This window comes from Procambarus clarkii, chromosome 69, assembly GCF_040958095.1.
Source record: "Procambarus clarkii isolate CNS0578487 chromosome 69, FALCON_Pclarkii_2.0, whole genome shotgun sequence".
Classification (NCBI taxonomy): Eukaryota; Metazoa; Arthropoda; class Malacostraca; order Decapoda; family Cambaridae; genus Procambarus; species Procambarus clarkii.
The window spans coordinates 25,112,878-25,137,513 of NC_091218.1; the positions used below are offsets into that span (position 1 = coordinate 25,112,878).

The window sequence follows — 24,636 nt, forward strand, 5'->3', positions numbered from 1 at the left end:
CGGTGGGCCGATGTTTCTCTCTGACTGCTTGTTTGCTGTTGTGGAGTTTTGGGGGTTTTATTGTGCTTTCACTTTTCCCAGTATTTTTTCCCTGTTTTGGCAGAGGAGTTCTGCTTCTTACTTGATTAGGCTTTGCAGTGTGTGGTGGTGGTGGTCCTCTGTTGCCCCGAGGATTTTCTCTGGCTGCTTGCAGTCAGATTGCCTGCATTGACAGGGTTTACTGGCTTAGCGGAGCAGCTTCTGCTTGCTTTTGAGATGGATGTTACTTTGGCCCCATTTCGCAAGTTTTTTCGCTCTTTGTTTTACCTCCAGCCTGCTCATGCATCACATGAGCCTGCCTGGTCTTTGGACTGGGTTCTTTCTTTTTGTTCTTCTGCTCGGTTCACTGCGGCCCCTTCGGTCGGTCCGAAGAGCCAAAAACGGTCCGGGATCGTTTTTGGAAGGCTTTGTGTTTTATTTTCTTGGCTTCTGGATGTCAGGTGGGTGAGCTTCATGGTCTCCTGCGCCGTGGTGTTTGGTCCTTTCCTTGGGTTGTTTTGTTCGTTTGCAGCCTGCTTCTTCTTTTCTGGCGAAGAATGAGATGGTGGGTTTCTTGAGAGGTCCTTAGGTTCTGGAAGCTTGGTTGGTTCATCCGGGGGTGCATCATGGACTTTGTCCTGAAGTGGCTTTACACCACTACCTTCGAGCCACCGGTTCTGTTTTGATGGACTCATTGTGTGTTGATCCGGTTTTTCTGGTTCCCTGTTCCAGAGCTCGTGTTTCTAAGGATGTCCACAGTGTCATTATCTACTGTACTGTGCTACCCGACATGTGAGGGATGTGCGATAATTTGAATCGTAATATTCAAAACTCCCGCAAGAACATGGGGCTCACCTCCTGTTCCACAGGACTCCATTAAACAGAAGCCATCTTAAACAAAAAATCCTCTGCATCCCTGCTGGCAGTGAGAGTCTCAGTAGTGCCAGAGCAACCAAGGCTGGCACATGTAGCTCTAGCTCACAGCACAGCTGCACAAGTCAGGGCCATAGCACCACTTAATAATGATAAATAAAATAAGTAACTGCAATTATTTTGCTTTGATAGTGTCATAGATGATTCTGAGTGTAATAATTATCATGTACAAGATTTTAATATCAGTGAACACAATGCTAATTATGATGTTCACATCAGGAGGCAGCACACAGAGGAAGTTTGTGAATCTACACATCATGCAATGTGACCTCATGTTCCTTTAGAAAATTATCTTCTGCAAAATTATTCATATTCATGATTTAGTGACAGGAATCTGATAATAATAGCGGTATTCAAAGTGATAACAGCGATGTACATAATGTATTTCTGGGTGTTGACCAATCCACACTAGAAAATGAAGGGATGACGACGTTTCGGTCCTTCCTGGACCATTCTCAATTTGATTGTGATATTTCTGAGTATTTTGATGCATCAGGTGTCGTCGACAGCTGAAGTCAGCTGGTACAGGTACCTCTACACTGTCCGTAGTGAGTACCTCTATACATGTACTGTGATAAAATTTCATCGTCACACACATTAGAATGGCATCTAATGCTGCCTTTGCTGTTCTGCCTTTGCCTTGCTCCCGACTGGCAGCATGGCAAAGGCAGAACCGGTGATTGTCACTCCGAGACAAGGGGACAGAACAACCTTCAACCTCGCACGAAGCAAGAGGGGACTCAGGGGTCACTTCCATCGGACCATACAGCCCCCGGGGTGGGGTTTCCCAGGGCCCTTAGCTTTGTTAACACACGAAGGGAAGCCCAGGCAGGGTATTGCAAACCGGTGCCAAAAACTACCAAGCAAACGTCTAAGGCTGAACCCCTGGGACGTGTCCACTCACGGGGGCCAAACAGGGGGTACCACCAAAACACAATACATATACCAGAAAGAACCCAAAATGGTGACCAAAGGCAGATCACCCCACCTGGCAGGGAAAACAAAAAACAAAAGAAAAACCCCACAAGAGGACAACGTACCCAGGTAGAACAGAGCTGGCCGCTATAAGTGGTGAAAACTAGCTGTGCAGTACCCTGTGCCCCTACCAGTGATGAAAACTACCCCCTACCCAGGGGCAAAAAAGGGCAACATGACCCGAGTCGACTCCAAGGGCAGCTAAGTACCAAGGCAGCCCCAAGCCCCAAGCCCCAAGGGCAGTACTTACTGGGCACCTAGGGAAGGGAACCCTAGGCGCATGCAGCCTGAGTACTGTACTGTAGAATATTACTCCTGGCTCACACACACCCTGGAGAGACAGACCATGCTACAAGGCACAGTAACTGAAAATAAAAACCATAGCCAGAGGCACCCAACCGACCAGGGATCCCATCAGCCAAGAACTGCGGGTTGGGTCGCCGGCACAAGGGTCTGGGGCTCCCGTTTCCCCCTCCCGGGGAGGGAGGAGTTGCGCAGACGGTGGCGCGGCGACGTAATGATGTTATGATAGTTGCTATTTTTCATTTGGGGAGTTCTGTCCACTTGTTCAGCTTTCGGTAGCAATTTTCACCAGTATAGGGGGTTTGTTTTGGAACACCTACCTTTCTGGATGACAAACCCGGTCGATGGCAGACATAGAATGCTTCCAATCACACTTGGGTTTCTATAGGCCATTGCTCCTCACACCTCACTGAGGGGGCCAGGTTCTGGCCGTGGTCCCCGGTAGGCAGAACTCCATGCACTTTGACTGATGCCAGAAAGCTAAATAAGTACAGTGGTACCTCGGAATGCGATTGTCCCTGTATGCGAGGTTTTCGGAAGGCGAGGTGTATTTACTCCAAAAATTTGTCTCGGAAGGCGATGGTTACTTCGGGAGGCGAGTTTGGACGCGAGTTTGTTGATACGCGTACAGCCGACCTAGCGCGCAGTGGTTCGGCGATCGTCGCCCCTCCGCCCCGCCGCCCCTCAGTTTATTATTGTCTCGCGCTCAGTGACTACCCCCACATCAATTCTTCTCGCGGATTTTCAGTGTTTTGTTGGATTTTTGGTGATTTGTCTATACAATTTGTTATTATATATCTCACCATGGGTCCCAAGAAAGCCAGTGGTAAGGATAAAGGCCAGAAAGCTCATGTGAGGATGACAATAGAGGAGAAACAAGAGATCATTCGGAAGCATGAGAACGGTACACGTGTTGTTGAACTTTGTAGGCAGTACAACAAAGCCACATCAATAATATGCACTATACTTAAGAAGAAAAATAAGATTATGGGTGCTAAAGTGGCAAAAGGAGTAAGAACATTAACGGCACAAAGACCACAAATACTTGAAGTGGAAAAGTTGTTATTAATTTGGATACACGACAAGGAGTTGAGGGGTGATAGTGTTTCGGAGGCCATTATTTGTGAGAAAGCCAGGGTGTTGCACGAAGACCTTCTAAAGAATACCCCTGCAACGAGTGATGCAGATAAGAAAGAGTTTAAGGCAAGCAGGGGCTGGTTTGAAAAATTTAGAAAGAGAAGTGGTATCCATAGTGTTACAAGGCATGGGGTTATGTGATGTGATTATGGAAGGGGACTCCCCTTCCAAACAGTAACTCCTCTCCTCCTCCCCCCTCCTCACCATCTTCCATACGCCTACAGCACTCGACAGCAAGGTAAGTAATAACTGGAACACAGTTTTGTAGGTTTATTTAGATGAATTAGGTAAATTAGGTATAAAAATTTAGTTTGATGTGGGGTTTTTGGGGTAGTCAGGAACGGATTAATTCATTTCCCTTTATTTCTTATGGGAAAATTAACTTCGGAATGCGAGTTTTCGGAAGGCGAGGCGTCTCCAGGAACGGATTAAACTCTTATTCTGAGGTATGCCTGTACATATCAGCCTGGATAGCATTGGGGAGCCTGCAGGTCTCACCCAGAAAATGGCGTTTCATTGCATTCAATGCTGTTTTTTTTAGTCTGCCTATCTGCAAATTTTATCCTATTACTACTTGCATTGAGACTGATCTGCCTTGCTCAGAAGGCACTACACTTTATTTACTGAATGGCATCATCAATAAGGGGCGTATTAGGGGGTTTCAATATTTAATATGAACTTTTATCATTGAAATTCTGTGTATACAGGTATCTATGTACTGTACATTACTGTATAATTAGGTTATGATTTCAGTCAGATTACTTTCTCCCAGGACAGAGGTGCACAGAAAGTAATACTGCATATTAATAGGGAATACTTGGAAGATGAATTCAAAAAAAGGAGAACTGGCATATACTATTCAGTATAAAAATATAAACGGGCTACTTGTTACGGAAACACACTCATAATACAGTACTTGATAAGGATATGTACAGTTTCACCAAATTTTCTTTCATATTTTGCACTGAGCTGAGAAGGTAAGGTTTACCTCACTTTCTGAGGTAATTATCAAACTCCTTAGGAATCAGGAGAAAGTGCCTTTATGACTATATAACACTTTGAAGGGATGAGGATAAAGATTTGGGATAGCACTGAAGATAATGGTGCCTAGCCACTTGGACAGTTGTGGATTGAATGCTGGCTTGCAAGAAGCGAGAATCTCGCTCTATTTTCCACTTCAAGTAGTTGGGCACTTACCACTGTAAACATCAGACATGTTATAAATTTAAATGGTATAATAAGCTATTTACTGTAGATCTGTAGATCACCATAAGGAGGTGTATTACATTACAGTATTTGAATTTTATTCAGTGCAACACAAAATTTGTGGTATAATTGGCTTTTTACTTTCAGGTTAATTTAAAGTATGGTATGAAGTCTCCAAAACTGCAGAGCTCCAGAGATACTTGTACAGCATGTGCTGGAACTATTATTTTAGAGTTTGCAGCCCTATCTCGATTAACAGGTGACTCCATCTTTGAAGAAAAAGCTCGTCAGGCTATGGATTGTTTATGGAGCCAGAGGCACCGGGGAAGCGACCTTGTAGGAACAGTCTTAAATGTGCATTCAGGTATGAATTTAAAGAAACGAGTAAATTTTATAAATATAACGGAGAATAAAAGCAATAATATATTATACTATTTATCCTAATATAATCAGCAGAATATTATACCAGCTTATTCAGTTCTTGCATGAAAGCCTTATCCATCATATTTTGATGACTAATTCGTACAGAATTACAGTATAATTAATTTCTCTCTTTACAACTGATTCCTTCTCTCAGGATCTCCTACTTTTCTACTTAACCACTGTACTGTGCAGCTGTTTAATTTGGCTACTCCGTGGTGCATATAAAGAAAAGCATTACCTTCCAATTTTCTGTGGGGGAGCCCCTTCAGCTCCCTGGAGCTATAGGGCTAATATGTAAATCATTAGACCTGGGCATTAGTCTATGGAGTTCAGCCTACCGGGGACCTGCATTCGGGACCCATTTCTGTAGAGGTTTTTGCTGCTCGGCAATTACCCTACCCTTGGGGCCAGCTGGGGTTTCATTGCCCTTGGGGCCAGCTGGGGTTTCATTGCCCTTGTTTGGCCTTGGGAAGGGAGTGGTATCATGCTGGTTGGGGAGTTAAGGTGTTGTGCAGCCTGTACGACTTCAGGCTACGCAGGCTGTACGCAGGATACCTGCGTACCGCGGTCTCTGTAGCTCTAGATGTGCTTTGGGTTGACCCGGGTTCCCTTCTTCCCTTTTCCAAGGTTCGGGGCTCCTGGGTCGTCCGCGGGGTCATTTGGTGTGACCAATTGTTTTGCTTTCGGGTTCAGGCATGTGGTTTCCGCCTCCCGGGTTTTTCCTCTTTCGTCCTTAGCTTTTGAGTAGTTAGCTCCGGGGAGTCAAAGGGGCTTCCTCCAGAAAACCAGCATTGAATGTAATGAAATGCCATTTTCTTGGTGAGTTCCATAGGCACCCCGGCAACCCTCCCTCCCTCTCTCCCTCCATTTGGCAGTTTTTGACATCCAGCCTCAGAACTGCAGGATGGATCCCCAGCATGGGGATCTGGGGCTCCCCCTTCCCCCTCCCTGGTAGGGGGAGCTGCGCAGACATGCGGCTCGTGTAAAGTCATGTTCATTTGCTCATTTTCATTTGTGGAGTTCTGTTCACTCGTTTGTCTATTTTAGTCATTTTAACCAGAATAGGAGTTTGTTTTGAGGAGCTTACCTTTCTGGGTACCTGTCCTGGTCAATGGCAGTTATAGAATGCTCCAAATCCCATGTGAAATTCTATAGGCCAGTGCTCCTCATGCCTCTCTGAGGGGGGCCAGGTTCTGGCTCGTGGTCCCTGGTAGGCCTAGAACTCCATTCACACTGACTGATGCCAAAGTTTAGGGATATACATATCAGCCAGGATAGCTCTGGAGAGCCTCCGGTACTCACCCAGAAAATGGAGTTTCATTGCATTCAACACTGTTTTTTTGTAGATTAAAACTGTGTTTGCCTTTTTCCATATATATCTCTGCCAGGGCTCCTATACACAGATGACTGAAAAATTAATTGAAGTGGAATGCTGATCTCAGATGAACATTCTCTTAGAACCCAAGGTGAAACACCATCTGGACCAACTACTTTGTTCCTACTTTGCTCCTTGAATATTTTTTCCACTTCGTGTGTTGCTTGGTTGCTCTCTCAGTACTGAGGCTCTCAGAGCTAGGAGGGATGTAGACAATTTTTTTTTTCAAGATGACATCTGTTTACTAGATCCCTCAATAACAGGCCGTGAGCCCCATGTATTCATGGAAGTTTTGAATCATTCCCTATACCCAAACACAAGTTTTCTTGGTGAGCGCAACACTTGTCAACCAATATATCTTTGTGAGTGCAGTACAGGAGGTTAAGGAATGAAATAATAAGAGAGCATAGGAGTCCCAAATGCATTTAATATTAAAAAATTAATGAAAGAGCAAAATCATTTAAAAGCAATGACTCAAGTTTAAGCCCATCTTATATCATGTCCCATACATTGCAAAGCCCATCTTATACCATGTTACATAGATTGCAATTTTTTGTAGTTACATGTGAGTTATTAATTAGTTATGCATTTGATATTTAACACCAATTAAAACTCAATTTTATCATATAATTATGACATTATATTTTTGTTATTCAAGTTATTCTTAATTTTGATATTTCATCACCAGCATTTACACTTGAATCCCAAGGTACATATTTCAATTATTTTTGTGTGTATTTTAGGTGAAATATATGTAATAATCGGTTAATTTTCACATCAGGTGATTGGGTGCGACGGGACTCTGGTGTTGGAGCTGGTATAGATTCTTACTATGAGTATCTACTAAAGGCCTATGTATTATTAGGCGATGAAGACTACTTGGAGAGGTTTAATAAGGTGTGTCTATTATATTCAACTTCTAGTGATTTTTTCAGAAAGATAATATATTAGTATGGTCTTTTAATAATAAGGCTGGCATAGAAGTCATAGAATCTTCTCATCACTTTTTTATATATTGGTACAAAATTTACCATTTTTAATTTGTCACTTAGTTTACCTTCTTGAAGCAAAACTGAAGATGATCCAGATTGAATAACAAAGTTCTTCTGCACATTCCTTTAAAATCCTGGATATCTTATTAGGTCATATTGCTTTATTTCTGTAAATATTTATTAAGTTTTCTCACTTTGTCTCTAGTTATTTTAATTTAAGACTCTAGTTTACTTTGGGCTTTTACAATTTCAACAACAACCAAAAGTATTGAGATGCATAGAAATAAAATTGGTATTAGATATTAAAAAATTAATAAGACCAGATAAGATATTGCCCAGGATCTTAAAAAATGTGCAAAGGACCTTAGTTATTCAGTCTAAATCACCTTCAGTCTAACTTCAAGAAAGTGAACTAACTAATAAATAGAAATTGGTACATATTGGGCATGCAGCATATGTAAAAGGGGCAATAGGGAATGCCTTGTAATCTAAAGGTCGGTATCAGAAACAAATTTACTTGTTCAAATGGTGTAAAGAGGTAAGTAGATTAAAGTTCAGCCAAGTTCGGACTTGGCTGGGTCTTGTGTGGGACCCTCGGACCGCTTCCTTGTCTCTTCCCTCCTGCGACTTTGTTGCGTCTGCAGTCCTACCTATGACTGTTTTTGGCGAGCACCCGGGTTACACACCAGTTGTGCGTGTCGCTCACAGGGCAACAATCCGGCTCAAGTCTGACTGCTCTCTTGTGGTTCATTGTCTGAATCACTGGGGTTTGATGCGGTCCTAGGCTCTTTGGGGCTGGTCGCTTCGGGTGACTCATCTGCTGAGTTCTCGAGGTTTGGCTCTCTTGGTGGTTCACGTTCAGGGGATGTCAAACATCCTGGTGGACGGCCGGTTTCAGTTTATTCCCTTATCCTCAGAATTGACAGTCGATGCAGACTCGTTCAGTTGGCTTTGCCAGACACACGGGTGCCTGGAGGTGGACCTCTTCACATCGACGTGCTCGAGGCGTCTTACAGTGTATGCACAAAACCACACTAAAATCGGAAACAGTGCAAAGAAGAAAATGGCTCCACAGGATAAGCAAGTCAAAGGAAGGCAAGCATTTAGCATGAAGCTTTGGGGCTCACCTGTGAGATGGCATGACCGAAAGCACTACACGTTAGTGTAAGGACACCAATATCAGGATCAAAACTGAATTGGGGAAGTGTCTAGGAGCCAGGGCCAGGCTGCCTGGTTGCGATAATCGGTACTAACAAGTTTCAAACTCATTTGAATGAATCCCTTCTTCTGTTTAACTTGTTTGCAATAGTAGTTTGGAGGCTTTTCAAGGCTTGATTTTTTGTGAACCCTCCAGTTGTCTGTAAAGCTATGCTGACTTTCCAGAGGGTTCTTCTAGTGAGGTGATGGATTGTCACCTGCTCTCTGCACCTCTGTGAAGGGGCCAGGTTCTGGCTTGGATTCCCAGAAGGCCAAACAGAACTAGCTGCGGCTGATGTAATCTTTTAGTACAGTATAAAGCATTCTCAGGAAGATAGCTTCAGGGAGCCACTAGGGGCTTCCAGATAAAAGATATGGATCTTACAAATGCCTTCTGAAGGCATCTCCAGTTGCAATGAATCCCTCAATTTAACAAATTGGGGTTGATCCCATATACTTTGCCAAATTAAGGTTACACTGTACTGTGTATATTGTATGAACTGTCTGGTATGACAATATCAATTACAACATCTTAAATTTCAGATGAAAATTAATATTTTCTATTTTTGGCAGCATTACAGTGCAGTAATGAAGTACATTAGTCAAGGTCCAATGTTGCTAGATGTCCATATGCACCGTCCCCACACCACTTCCCGCAACTTTATGGATGCTCTCCTTGCTTTCTGGCCTGGACTTCAGGTAAATGGGATTGTCAAAAAATTTAAGCATTTCTCTGTTCTATAGTCACCCATTTTCTTACAAGATAGCTTTATATTATGGGGAAAAGATATTTAATTTGTGAAATTTATTTATATTAATAAACTATGACAATTTTCAGGTTTTAAAGGGAGACATCAAGCCAGCCATTGAGACCCATGAAATGTTATATCAAGTTATTCAGCGTCATAATTTCTTACCCGAGGCATTTACTACAGACTTCCAGGTTAGAGAAATATTCATATTCATGTTATTTACTGCAGAGGGTTGAACTTCTCATGATTCATCACATAAACTGTGATGTCTAATAAGAATATGGGATAGTGTATTTATTTGGTGGAAGATGTGAAGAGGATTTGCACATAGCTTGCTTTAATGTGCTATTGACATAAAGGTATTAACAAAATTATATGAAGTGATATTATTAGCTTGAGAGGAGTAGTTGGTAAATTGTAGTTGTATGATATGACACGGAATGTGGAAAGATTGTTTCCTTATAGTATTTCACAGGCCTTATGCCATTTGGACAGTTGGGTAGTTTTGTAGAAATTAAAATCATTCATTGAAGCTTTTTCCACATTTCAGGCAATTTCTTAATGCAATGTCTTGGCCACTCAAGTACAGTATTTCATATTTGTATATATTGATATTTAATGTTTGCAATCTAAATATATACAGTACTGTATTTCATGAGAGGGCCTCCATCACTGTAGAAGAAACGATGTCAATAAGTAAAGAAGTACAGTACAATACAGTACAGTATATGCATTCCCATTCAATTTAAATATTTTATCAATGAATGCCTTTATTTTTCTGTGTTCATTCTTTCTGGGGGGGAGCTGAGAAATTTTATACAGGGTACCTCGGTTTAAGAATTTAATCCATTCCTGAAGACGGTTCGTAACCCAAAAATTCTGAAACCGAAGCGAATTTTCCCATAAGAAATAATGGGAAAGAAGTAATCCGTTTCTGACTCCCCAAAAACTTCACTTCAAGGTAAATTTTATACCTAATTCACCCAAATCTACACTACAAAAGTATGTTAAAGTTATTATTTACCCTTGCTGATGACTCCTGTTGGCATATGGAAGATGGTGAGGAGGGGTAAGGGGAATTTTGCAACACATCCCCAAATAGCCCATCTCCAAGCAGCAGCCTGCCCCCAAGCACCAACCAAACTCTCCAACCTCCTGATAAAGAGGTCGGTCTTCTCTGGTGTTAAGAACGGATTGTGGTTGGTGGGGCACACTGGAGATTGCTCATCCTAACCAAGACGTGCTGAGGTCGGCCGTCTCATCCTCTAGTGAGCTGGATTGGCCTACTTATACCCGTTTCTGTGTCCATGGACAGTTTCTGGACAAGCTGCAGCACCACCAGCTGTTGGTGTCTAGTGGGCGTTAGGTGACTCGGCGGTTGCTCGAGTAGCTGTGCCTCAACTATGCCCTCCTTGTCTTTTCCTTGGGTAGGATTTGGCCTTAGAGGTTGTTTGGGTTTCTCTGGAGCAAGGTCTTCTGCTGCGGCCACAATTGCTGGGGGCAGACTCTGGAAGCCCTTCATCGGTTGCTGTGTCGCCGGGTTCCTCTTCGGGTTTTTTTGAGTTCTGTTCCCTGGCACCTTCCTCTGCCCTCACTTGATGTCGTCCTGTAAGCCTCTGACCTTGGTTGGGGCTTTGGGACCATTGTTCACCATCTGGTCAGTGGCCATAGTCCCCTCACCTCCATTGTGCTCATGGTTCTGTGCAGGAGATTGTGGCCATGTGGCATTCATTGCGGATGGTTCAGGCCCCTCTCGGCCCCATAGTCCAGCCCCATTCGGACTGTCTCCCCATGGCTCATTGTCTCAATTGGGGGGGTTCTCTATAGTCCCCTGTTACTTTGGAGCTGGACTCTACATGTAGTTTGTCTTCTGGTGTCTTCGGATTTTCAGAGAAGATGATTGACTCTGTGCCAGTCACGTCCAAGGGGTGTCCAATGTCCTAGCTGTTTCTTTCTCATTTCATTCCATTTCCACAAATCGGACCATTGATGCAGACCCCTTCCTTTAGTTTGCTGGACATTCGGGTGCCCAGATGGACCTGGCTGTGGCACCTTCCTCTTTACATGGCACCATTTCCCAACTGTGAGGCTCTTGCAGTGGATGCCTTTCTGCTGGATTGGTTGAGGTGGGAGTTTCTGTTCCTCTTTCTCCCTCTCCAGCTCTTACTTCAAGTCCTGGTGAAATTAAGAGTTCTATAGGGAGAGGGTAGTTCTTCTGGCTCCCTGGTGGCTGGCTCAGCCTTGGTTGCAGACACAGCTTGTTCGGTGTCCAAACCCAGCTGTTTTTCTGCGGTTCAGTCTCTTTCAGAAGATTGGTCCCATGATGTACCTTGCTGGTTTCACCTTCTCCGATCTTCACGTCTGGAGCTTCTGATGCATGTTTATCGTTATTTCTATGGTGATCAGGTGGCTGGTTTGTTGGTGTCCCAGCTGCGGTTCTCCTGTCATTAACCATACAAAGTCACTTGGTGTGCTTTTCACCATTTTCTCCCTTCGTTGTTCCTCTTCAGTGTTGGTTTTGGTTGTCCTGTCTTTCCTTTCTTCACTTTTTCTGGATTGGCATCTCATGCCAAATACTGTCGTCTCATATTGTGCAGTGCTGGCAGAGCTCTTTAGCTTGTGTTTGCAGTCGGTAATTCCTCGGCCCTGTTTTAAAAGCTTTCTTGGGCACTTTTTCACCTCTGGAGCCTCTGGGCATTTCATGCATCACCTGAGTCTGCTTAGTGTTTGGACCGCGTTCTTTTCTTTCTTTCTTCACTTATTTTACTGTGTCCCCTTCGGTTCGTGCTTGTTCTTGTGACGCTTTGTTTTCTTATCTCTTTTTCACCTCGTGTTCTTGTGTGTGGGCGAGTTTTAAGCTCTCCTTTGGCACTGGGGTTTTTGTTTAGTAAATTGAAACTAAAAGGGTAATGAAATGCCAATTTCTGGGTGAGCCCCAGTGGTTCTCTGCCATGCTCCCTTCCTTTGGGAGTTGGGGGGTGGCTTTTTCATTTCATTTTTTTTACTGAGCAGCCGGCTGACCCTGTCTGCCTCCCACCAAACCACTGGGGGGGGGGGGGTCAATGGGACAAAGAACCTAGAGCTAGTTTAATGAGTTTTCATTTGTTTGTTTACATTTTGGGAGAGTTCTTTACTATTTTGATGTCTTAATATTTTTTTCTAATCAGCTGTGGTCTGTTTTGTTTCAATGACATTGTGGATCCTTCCCCGGTGGTAGCGGTCATGATTAAAATTCACTGACAATTTTAGCATAGTGCTACTGCTCTCTCTCTCTCTGCCTCATTAGAGACGGCCAGGTTTTGGCTCATGGTCACCGGTAGGCCTAAAAGAACTCCCTGACTGATGGCACCTAATAGTTTGGCACTAGATCTGCAGTGTAGCTTCAGGGACCCATCGGGGCTCAACCAGAAATTGGTGTTTCATTACATCCAACAGTTTTTTTTTTTATTTTATCAAGAGATAAATTTATTGATGAATGTCATGCATTAAATATTTACAGCATTTTCCTTCACCTTTGCCAGGTTCACTGGGGCCAACACCCATTAAGACCGGAATTCCTAGAATCCACATACCTTCTATATCTGGCCACAGACGACCCATACTATTTGAGAGTTGGGGAACAAGTACTTCGTTCACTACAAAAACATGCTTGGGTACCCTGTGGCTATGCTGCAGTAAAAGATGTTCGGACAGGAGTACATGAAGACAGGTATGTTTGGCTATTTAAGTGGATCTGTTCTGTGGGGATGCCTTTGTAACTCCCTGAAGCTATTATATACTGATATTGTACTATCTACTAGGTCACATTAGCTGTGGAGTTCTATTGGCCTACTGGGGACCAGCTCCAGAACCTCCACTAGAGGCACAGGGAGCAATGACATTTATTTTTGCAACCTCACCAGGGAAGGCAACCAGAAAGTCAGCGAGTAAAAACAAACCACACTGGTTTCAAATTGAGACCAAACTCTCGAAACCACCAAAAGAACTCGACTATGTAGACAATCTAATTCTCTGGGAACTAGCGTGAGTTTATTCACCCCGCCTTCCCCACTAGTTTGGGAAGGGGAAGGTTGCCCAACATCAACTGGTCTCTCCACCTTTAGCTCTAGTGCTGATGTATGATGTAGTGGTAGCAGGTCACCTCTCTTCTGTGCTGGATCCAGTGTTTTGCCCTTTCAGCTAAGTGGTGATGTTTGTTCTTGTTAGTGTTCATGTACACTGCAGTGTAGCATGAGCCAAGTTTTGAGTGTGCTTGTAGCTGCATGTGCAGAGCTATCTTCCATGTTTGCTTCCTAGTGCTGTCCTTGCAATGCCAGGGTTATCTTCCCTGGAGTGTTCAAGAGTTACTTCCTTAGAGGTCCTCCTCACTTGTAGTGGCCCTCACCCAGGGTGAGTCAGCCATCTTGGAACATTTATGTCTACTCGAGTCAGAAGCAACTTTGACTGTTGGAACGCATTGGCAGTTGGTGCACTTTTCACAGTGTACTGAGGTCGGCCTTCACAGCTGCGTGACCTAGACTGTGTCAGCTTACTTTTAGGTCTGGCATAGTGATATCATTGCTTGTGTGTCCTGCTTGGGTTTACCTTTTGGGCCTTGGAAATCCCCTGCTGGTTTGGTGGTCCAATGGATATTCCCCCTGAAGATATTCTCGCTTCATGCAAGCTTGAGGGTTGCTTGTTGTCCGTACCACGTGGCATTGTTCAATTGTTCATTCCTTCTGCTCTACCATGCTAGCTGTTGGGTCAATGACATCTTTGACCCTGAGTCCAGTGTGGTTGCTCTCCCGATGGGACTTTTTTTTTCTGAGGGGAGCCCCCTACGGCTCCCTGAAGCTTATCGGGCTAATGTATGTTATATTGGACCGGGACATTAGCTATGGAGTTCAGACCTACCAGGGACCATGAGCCAGAACCTGGCCCCTTCAGAGAGGTTTCAGGGAGCAATGGTCCTGGAAAATCCCCCCTGTGGTTGGGGTTTTTCCTTATCTGCCATCGACTGGCGTTAGGCAGCCAGAAAGATAGACATAATGAAACAAAACCCCACATGGTAAAAAACTAACAACAAAAACCGAACAGAGAAGTATAACTCCCTACAATCCCAAGGAAACAAGCAAACGTAATACACTACTGCCGCGCTGCTTGTCTGCGCAGCCTTCCCCGAGAGGGGGAGGGGGGTCCCAGACCTCACCGTGCCGGCTGCATAGCACTCCAAATTATGTCTTTAACAATTGCACTTTGAAATTTTTGCCAAAACCAGGTGCGCATTGCGGTGGTTAACCCTTACACTGCTCAGGGGTCCTTGGGACATTTACACCCCTGTGCGCAAGAAAAAAAAAATTCAAACATTTTTTTTCGTCTTCTAAACATGTTAATTTGTGTCCCCTGAGCACGGAAAAATAAAAAAAAAATCGTAGGTGACATATTTTGGGCGCAATTGACCGAGGAAGTCTGGCAAAAAGTGGGCGTTGACAGAGCGGTCGTCAGACCCGGTCAGCGTCACCCGCGTTGACAGATGGGAGTTGCCACAAAGATATTATTACCTAATTGTTTCAATGTCTCCGATTGATTTTTTCTTAGTTTTTTTGCAGTAATATTATTCAATAGTGTGTATTGTAATATATTTATATAATAAAAGTGGTTAATAATCGCTATACTCAAAAGTATGATGTGCATATTAGTGATTCAATTATTATGTTTATAAAACAATAAACAAATAGTTTAGCTGCTATTACACTCTATACACAGGTTATATATAAGTATTGGCATGTTTTGGTCACCATAACGAACCACTAAGTTGGTATTGAGAGTCGAAAAGCAATGAGGAGTTACCGCCACACACCAGCCAGCCACTCGCTGCCACTCCCTCAACACACGCACTAAACTTTCTCCCCCAACAATACCAGTTGTGGAGTTATTACACTATATACAGACGTTATATATAAGTATGTGTATATTTTGTTCACCACAACTGTACAGCCAAGCTGATATAGTTAGTTCAGGCACTAAGAGTCGTCGCTATACACAGATGGCGGCTGGCGGCTCCCTCACTCTTTCAAGGTCACACGCACTAAACTTTCTCCCCCAACAATACCTTTTGCAGTGTTATTACCCTATATACACATATTATATATAAATATCTACATGTTTTATGCACCATAACTGTACACCTAAGCTTGTAGTGCGCCCAAAGAGCATAGTGGCCACCCTCTAAACAGCTAGACAAATCGTGCAGACGACGTCACCTCCGTCACCCATATGGCTCCTCCCAGCATAATCCTTTTGCTGTTATTACACTAATACACACATTATATATAAGTATCTACATTTGTGTTCACCATAGAGAACCACTGACCTGGTATGGTGAATGCAAACAATAACAGGTGGCCACACAGTCAGTAAACGATGCTGTCTCCCTCCGTCTCTCAGCATCACTCCTCCCACAGCGCTAATTATTACAACAATCCTGCTATTATCACAACCCTGGTTATTTATATCACAGTCATTGGTCATCTGTAATATTGTCATCGCTAAATAATAACAATTATATATTTATTTTGACATTTTTCAGCGATGCTGTGGTCACAAGCTGAAAATCAATGCTGTTCGCTCATGCTGCGTGCGCCGGCCTTGGTTGCTCCAACAGTACTGTGCCTCTCACACCTGAGAATATTGCCCACGATTTTTTTTTAAAATGGCATCTGTTTACAAGAGCCCTGAGGAAGCTGCTGTGAACCCCGTGTAGCCGCGGGCCATTTGAATCAGGCCTGGCACCCTATGGCGTATATATACGCCATGCGCACCATGGGACATGTTACTCAGGGCGTATATATACGCCATGCGCAGTTTAAGGGTTAAGGTGGTGTTGTCCTTTCTCTCATTGCTATATCAGGACCCTCATCTTATGCCACATACTGTTGCCTTGTATCCTGTAGCGCTGGCGGAGCCGCTATGGCTTGCTTTCGGTTTTGATGTTCCTTCTGCGCCGTTTCGCAAGCTGTCTCGGGCGTTGTTTCACTTCCGTCGTGCTCATGCGCCGCTTGAGACATCCTGGTCTTTGGACAAGGTGCTCTCTTATCTCTCTTCCCCTTGGTTTGTAGTGGCCCGTTCGGTTCAGGATTGTTTCTCAATGGTTTCTGCTCCTTTGGGTTCTGGTGATAGGTTTGTTTGTTTGCAGCCGTCTCTTTCTTTTCTGGTGAGGTTGAGACGGCTGTTTTCTGGAGGGGTCCCTGGGTTGTTTATGCTTAGTTGGTTTAGTCGGGGGTGCATCTTCTTGTGTCCGATTGTGTGTCTCGGCCATTATCTGCATACCACGGCCTCTGTGGCCGTAGGCACTTTGGGTTGACCCGGGTTCCCTTCATCTGTTCCTGGGTTCAGATCTCCCGGGTCGTCTGCAGGGTCAATGGGTGTTGCCAGTTGTCATGCTTTCGGGTTTAGAGCGCATGGTTTCCACCACGTGGTGATGATGGTGATGTCATGCTTGTTTTTCTTTGGGAAGTTCTGTCCACTTCTTTGACTTTTAGTAGTAGTTTCAACCAGAATAGGTGATTTTTTTTGGATGCTTACTTCTCTGGGTGCCTGAGCCGGTCGATGGCAGACATAGAATGCTCCAAATCACGTGCAATTCTATAGGGCATTGCTCTTCTTGCCTCTCTGAGGGGGCCAGATTCTGGCTTGTGGTCCTCGGTAAGCCTAAGAACTTCATTCACACTGACCGATGCCAATGTCCAATAGTTCCATATCAGCCAGGATAAGCTCCGGGGAGTCTCCGGATCTCACCCAGAAAATGGCATTTCATTACATTCAACGCTTTTTTTTCTTTTGTGAGGTGGGGGATAGTCAATATAAAGGGGTTGTATATATATACCTGAGAGATCAGGGAAGGGGTTGGCATTAGTGAAACTTTAATGCTGGTTCTTGAATTATTGGAACAAAGGGATGGATAATTTTATATTATCCTCAAACCAGACAAACCTATTGGGTACTCTTTCCATCTTACCATTTGATCAGTCTCCCAAAATTGACAGCTCAATCAACTAACAAAATCAGATTGCCTTTAGTACTTTTTTAAAATCAGTACTATATAATTTATTCTATTAATTTATGTATGTGCTTTTAAAACCTTTGTATTTAAACAATTAAAAATTTTCTTACAGAATGGATTCATTTGTGCTGTCTGAGACCTTCAAGTACCTCTATTTGCTCTTTGCTAAACCAAGTGACCTAATAATTGATTTGGACCAATTTATTTTTACAACAGAAGCTCATCTTCTACCTCTCTCTCTTGCTCGTCTTTCTAACCTGACAGTTGTGCCTGTAAGTATTCAATTGTCTTAGGAACATTGAAAAGTTACATTCTTATGAGCAAATCAGTATATAAATTAATTATAACCCTGTTCTGAAAATGAAATAATGTATTAATTCTGTTTTTCACTTTTAGAGATTCAGTAAGATTAAGTTCAAATAAATTATAATATAAGAAAAGAACCTGTATATCCATTGTGTTTTACCAGGGTCCTGATAACCAAGATAGTGCTCAAGACAGTGATGTGGAGTATGCCCGCTCTTGTCCAAATGCTCACTTTCTCTTCCCTGGTCGCCACGAATTTGCTGAAACCATAAGACGGCCCCTCAAAAACTTTGTTAATAATGTTTGCCCCTCACGCAAAACATTACGGAGAAAGTTACGAGCGTCTGAGTTCCAAGCAGGAAATAGCCGACATATGGGTCTACTGAGAGATATGGGCATTACAATTATGGCTCTTCCAGATGGTCGTGTCCAGTTATTACATACGTCTTCTAATGTAAGTTCATAAGATAAATAAATAAATTATTATGCGAGCGCATGCGCGCACACATCAAAACTAGAAGATTGAAGAAAAAGAGGTGGTATGATCACTAAGTACAGAATAGTAATGGGAATCAATTGATAGGGAAGAATTCCTGAGACCTGGAACTTCAAGAACAAGAGGTCATAGATTTAAACTAAACAAAGCCGAAGAAATATCAGAAAATTCGCTTTTGCAGAGTAGTAGACGGTTGGAACAAGTTAGGTGAGAAGGTGGAGGAGGCCAAAACCATCAGTAGTTTCAAAGCGTTATACGAAGAAGAGTGCTTGGAAGACGAGACACCACGAGCGTAGCTCTCATCCTGTAACTACGCTTAGGTAATTACACTAGAAGAACACATTGCACACATTAGAAAAAATAGAGCCAAATGGGTTGAACACCAAGAGAGTAATGACATAATAACAGACAGACAATATAGTATTTGAACAGAAAGATCCTGTGTAACAAATCTACTTAGTCTTTATGGTACATCCACAGATTCCTGAGCCTACTGGGCTCTATCATATCTACATTTGAAACTGTGTATGGAGTCAGCCTCCACCACTTCACTGCCTAACGTATTCCATTGTCAACTACTCTGACACTGAAAAAGTTTTTTCTAACGTACCTGTGGCTCATTTGGGTGCCAAGTTTCCACCTGTGCTTCCTTGTTTGCATACCACCAGTGGTAAACAGTGTACCTTTATCAACCCCGTGTCAATTCCTCTGAGAATTTTATAGGTATTGATCATGTCTCTCCTAACTCTTCTGTCTTCCAATGTTGTGATGTTTAGTTCCAGTAATCTTTTGGAAAAAGATTACAGTTTTCTAAAAAAAATGGAAACACCAGTTTCCATTTTTATAATCTTCACTTGAGAATAGCATGAATTTTTTTTTATATATAGTAAAAATGCATCTTACTGGATGGCAGTGATTTTTCTAAACCAAAATATTCTGAATTTTATCAAGGTTTAATTTTTCTCAGGCTAAGTCTCCAGATGATGCTGAAGAAGGACTGCTGTTCATGCAAGAGATGATAGAATTAAGCAAACTACAGCAGGAACAACCTGACAACCCTCCTCGTGTGGTGTCATTTCTGCATGTAGTAAATGGCCATTCTACAAGCACCATTATCCAGGCAGGCCCTGCACAATTTGGGCTTGATTTAAAAGGAGACGTTCAGGTAAATAAAGCCACATAATTTTGCTAGTACATATGTTAATTATGCTGATGTGTAATGGGGTCGTTTTTGTCTAAATTTTGGTAAAAAGTTACAGTGGCTTTTTCCATATGTTTTACAAGGTTTAGCAGAAGAAAAAAATAGTCCCTTACTGCAAAAAGGATAACACAGAGATTAATTTTTGATGTCTGCTTTTCTTAGGTTATTCCACCAAGATTGGAATCTTGGCAAGCTCACTGAATTATGAGAGAGTTTCTTGATAGGGTAAGGCAGGGTTAGATTCTGCATCATTGCACCAGGGATTTCATTAAAATGCATACCTTTCCGATCAAGCTAGTGCTATGGAAACACTGAAGAATACCTCAACCCATCACTGAGTGGTGACAGAAATCACACTCAAAAATACTTAAAGCATTTCCAAGCCCAACTTATATGGTTCTTCAACTTGCCATCTGCTATGACCATCATCAGATGGCAGCAGGCAGCACCCAAGCCAGTACCAAGTCAATCTCAAGTCTAATCACTTTCCACTTGACTTATCCCTATCATGGTCTTTAACCCCTTAACTGCGCGGCCTCCAAACATGACGCCCCCCCAGTGCGCAGGAAATAAAATGTCTGGAAAAAATTCTTTTCTGTTTTTAAAGTGTCAAAAACCCTTCCCTGAGTAAGGGTGTAGTAACAGAAGGTCGAAATTGTAAGTATTTTAGCTGCTATGGGGTCCGTAAGTTCGTGTGTGACGTCATCATTCCCTGGTTGCCTGTGGCATACGCCCCAGGGGTCGGTAGGGGGCTCGGGGCAGGATGCACAAGTTGCTGTGAATATATTTTTGTTCATTTTCTGCGCACAGACCCAAATACATTTTATATGCTTTTACGTGCCAATCCTATGTATAATGAACACGTACACTATATTATATCTTGAGGTTATCTTGAGATGATTTCGCGGCTTAGCGTCCCCACGGCCCAGTCCTCGACCAGACCTCCTTTTTGTTACACATCACCAAGAAGCAGCCCGTAGTAGCTGTCTAACTCCCAGGTACAGTACCTATTTACTGCTAGATAACAGGGGCATCAGGATGAAAGAAACTCTGCCCCATTTGTTTCTGCCTCCACCTGGGATCAAACCCAGAACCTCAGAACTACAAATCTGAAGCGCTGTCCACTCAGTTGTTAACAATCTGAGCACAGAGGATTGGGAGGCTCAATAATTGAAAGTTTTAACAAGAGTTATTTAGAACACAATTATGATATTCACCCAAACTCTAAGTCCCTACCCAAAAACTGGCAAAAGGTTAAGACATCCTACATGGAATATATCAAAGATCATACACATTACCTTCAGGATACTGCTCTTTGACCCCGGGAAGATTCACTGCCTCCTTTTCTGACCGCGTCTGATGACCTGTGGTGTCCAATCTGATGCCTTGCCCGTAGTACTCTGAACTGCCCTACAGTCATATATATTTTCTGGGGAGGAGCCCCGTCGGCTCCCCGGAGCTATCCAGGCTGATATACAGTATAACTATTTATTTAATTATTTATTTATTTATGTATATATATACAAGAAGGTACAATGGGGGTTAAGAGAGAACATAGAGTTTAAGTTGAAATTACAATCATGTAAAGCCACTAGCACGCATAGCGTTGTAGTGCTAGTCCCCTTTCCCACCTCCCTGGGAGGGGGAAAGGGGAGCCCCAGACCCTTACGCTGGCAACCCAACCGGCAGTTCTTGACTGATGTGATACTGTCTGGTCGGGTGCCTCTGGCTCCAGTTTTGTATTCCAGCTCCTGTGCCTTCTGGCTTGGTCTGTCTCTACAGGTGGTGTGTGAGTGAGCCAGGAGTAATATTCTTCGGTACTCGGACTGCATGCCCCTAGGGTTTCCTTGGGGCTTGGAGCCACCTTCCACAAGTCACCTTGGGACCTACCTCCGCTGCGTCTTTTACCGCTCGGTACTTGGCCGCCCTTGGAGTCGGCTGGAGTTTTTGTTGCCCTTGTTTGCCTCTGGGTAGTAAGTAGGTACAGCACATTTAGTTTTCACCTATTGTAGCGGCCGGCTCTATTCCGCCTGGGTACATTGTCCTCTTGCGGGGGTTTTCTTTTGTTTTTGTTTCCCCTGCTTGGTGGGGGGGGGGGGGTCTGCCTTTGGTTGGTTGCCCCCTCTCTATACTTGGGGTTCTTTCTCTACACATATCTGTGTTCTTGATGGTACCCCCCTGCTTTGCCCCCTGTGAGTGGACACATCCTCGGGGTTCACATTTAGAAGTTTGCTCAGAAGTTTTAGGCGCCGGTTCGCAGTACCCTGTCTGGGCTTCCCTTAGTGTGACACCAAGGTTAACGGCCTTGGGAAACCCTATAGGGGCTCCATGGTCCAATGGATGCGACCCTTGAGTTCCCTCTCGCATCGTGTGAGATTGTTGGTTGCTGTCCCCTTGTCTCGGGGTGACTATCACTGGTTGTCTCTCTACCATGCTGGATCGGCGGAGTGGTTTCTGCTCTTTCAGTTCTGGTGGTCGGTTTGTTCATTTGCAGCCGTCTCCTTCCTTTCTTACGAAGAATTAGACTGCTGCTTTCTGGAGGGGTCCTTGGGTTGTTGATGTTTGCTTGGTTCGGCTGGGGGGTGCATCATGTTTTGTGTCCGGTTGCGGCTCTTTGCTGTTACTTGCGTGTCACGGCCTCAGTGGCAGAGGACGTGCTTTGGGTGGACCCGGTTACCCTTCTTCTCTGTTCCAGGGTGTGGGGTCTCCCAGATCGTCTGCAGGATTATTCGGTCCAGTCAGCCTGTGGGCTATCCCTGTGCCCACAACGTTCGTAAGTTTGCGGCTTTGGCTGCTGTTTTTGATAATATGTCTTGGGCTGATATTCGGGTACTGGGGTTTTGGAGTTCGAACAGGGTCCTGGCCGCACGGTACCTTGTTAATGTTCCTGGCCGCACGGTACCTTGTTAATGTTCCTGGCCGCACGGTACCTTGTTAATGTTCCTGGCCCTTCTCGGGTGTGTGTCGCTTTGGGTCGCAGGATGGAGCCAGTTGTCTTGACTTCAAGTTGAGGAGCGAGAGGCGGCCTCCTCCCAAGTAAGTCCCTCTTTTCCTTTATCATTGGTAAGGTAGCTCTGGGGAGCTACCTAAATTTTGTGCTTAAAAAACTAAAAAAGCTAAAAAAGCTAAAGAGCTAAAAACTTTTAAGCATTTTTTGATATTCAGCCTCTGAACTGGGGTTGGGTAGCCAGCGCAGGAGGCCTGGGACCCCCCTCCCGGGTAGGGAGGAGTTGCGCAGACAGCGGTGCGGTGGCTGTAATGACATCATGCTTGTTTGCTTGTTTTCTGATTGGGGAGTTTTGCTTGCTTGTTCGGCTTTCGGTTAGCAATTTTTCACCAGCTGTAGTATGTTTTGGGATTCCTATTTCTCTGGGTGCCTGACCTGGTAGACGGCTGATATAGACTTCTTCCAACTCACTGGTGTGTCTATAGGCCATTGCTCCTCGTGCCTCTCTGAGAGGGCCAGGTTCTGGTTCATGGTCCCCGGTAGGCTAGAACTCCATCGATTGACTGTTGCCACGGTCTAATGTATACACATCAGCTCAGTATAGCTCAGGGGACCCTCCGGGTCTGACCTAGAAAATGGCTTTTCATTACATTCAATACTGTTTGTTTTTTTCAAATTATTGATGACACAAACATATTATCTGAATGCTAAAGTGTTAAAAGTCTTTTTAGACTTTTGGATATGTTAATGAATTTGGTATTAATACTGAATTGTCCCCTAAAGGTAAACGGACCTGTGGTCAAAGCTGCTCCACTCAGAGCTTGTGAACAATTGACCAATGAAGGTGAAATACAAGGGAAAATTGTCATCATAGAACGAGGAGACTGCATGTTTATTGAGAAGGTTAGTTATTATAGATGAAACTCTAAATTTTTGTGCATATTACTTTATTGTTGGATAATTAATCAAATCAGTGTTAAATGTAAGTAAACTCTTTTTTCTAATGAGTTCTCAGTGGCTCCTTGTTGTTTACCACCTGGTAATCTTTGCTCAATTCAAGTCACACCAGGCTCTTGTGAGTCATTAAAAGTGTACCCTGGACCAGAGCCCAAAATCTGGCCCCTCACAGACACACAAGGAGCAAGGGATTCTAGATTACCCTAACCAAGAAATATGTCACCAGAAAGGTAGCATGATGCAACACAGATGACAGCAAGCAAATTTTAAACAACTCAGAAAATGAGCCTGCCAGTAGTTACATTAAGTCATTCTGTTAGCAAATACACCTGCTACTTGATGGTGGTGCCAGCCTCAAATAGCAGGTGGCAGCAGCAGAAGCTCCTGGTTCAGCCAGTGTAGCTACTCAACTATGAGCTGACCAAAGGAAAAGCAGAGGCACCTGTGAGAGGAAGGCTGGGTCCAGGGAGCCGCTGTTTCATTACATTGAACAATCATTTTCTTTGTGGGCTCTGTGGTTGCTCCCAGTTGCTATCTCACCATAGAGAACGAAACACAAAGGGGAACTCACCGGGGGTAAAGGAGAGCAGGTGCCAATAACCCCATAGGAGGGTGAATTAGTGATGGGTAACCCTACCCAGCACCGCACAAACTATGCACGACTCGACCAACCCATCCTCCAGTTTACATAGTACTTTTTGCATCTGTGTGCACCATAGTACAAAGATTGACGTAATAAACAATTAGACAGTAGAATCTTCTACTGTTCACTTTATAAATTACAAAAACATTGAAGCTCAAAACAAACTTAAATATTCCTAGGCTTAGTATAGCACACATATATACTCTATTAGGCCTCAAATAGCATGTATTAGGCCTAGGAAGATTAGGTTAGTTTAATTTGTCTTTGTAACATAAATAGAAAATCTTTTCCGGTCTGTCCAAATTCAATATGTCTGATTTCTACTTTCTAATTGGATTGAATGTCAGTATATGTACTATGATCTTCATCATCACTAAGTACTACCAAAAAAGGAGGATGGGCTGACTCGGACATGTTTGCGGACTTGAATATGAACACGTTTCCGGATGATGCTAATATACTGTGGAAGATAGGAGATGCAGATGATTGTAATACCCTTCTAGTTGATCTAAATAAAATAAGTGCTTGGAGTATTAATTGGCAAATGGAATTCAATGTAGATAAATGCCATGTTATGGAAAGTGGAAGTGGATTCAGGTATTCTGGAAAAATCGCTTTGTAAGGTAGGATTGAAAAGATCCAGTTATTCTTGAAAAGATCTATTCTATATCAAAGACAAAATTCTGTCCTGGTATCACTCATGTCCTCACCTGTTTATGGAGAAGTGGGGCATG

General features: G+C 43.5%; 1 protein-coding gene across 1 annotated transcript in view; it reads left to right on the plus strand.

Annotated features, from left to right (window-relative positions):
• Edem2 (ER degradation enhancer, mannosidase alpha-like 2) overlaps window positions 1–24,636 on the plus strand; it is a 37,083-nt gene that overhangs the window by 7,425 nt on the left and 5,022 nt on the right. The window contains exons 6-14 of the mRNA XM_045765205.2: window positions 4,720–4,936; window positions 7,152–7,267; window positions 9,133–9,258; window positions 9,398–9,502; window positions 12,833–13,020; window positions 17,465–17,624; window positions 17,822–18,112; window positions 19,122–19,319; window positions 23,086–23,205. Of these exons, the coding sequence (XP_045621161.2) occupies window positions 4,720–4,936; window positions 7,152–7,267; window positions 9,133–9,258; window positions 9,398–9,502; window positions 12,833–13,020; window positions 17,465–17,624; window positions 17,822–18,112; window positions 19,122–19,319; window positions 23,086–23,205 (1,521 nt within the window). The remainder of the gene's footprint in view (window positions 1–4,719; window positions 4,937–7,151; window positions 7,268–9,132; window positions 9,259–9,397; window positions 9,503–12,832; window positions 13,021–17,464; window positions 17,625–17,821; window positions 18,113–19,121; window positions 19,320–23,085; window positions 23,206–24,636) is intronic.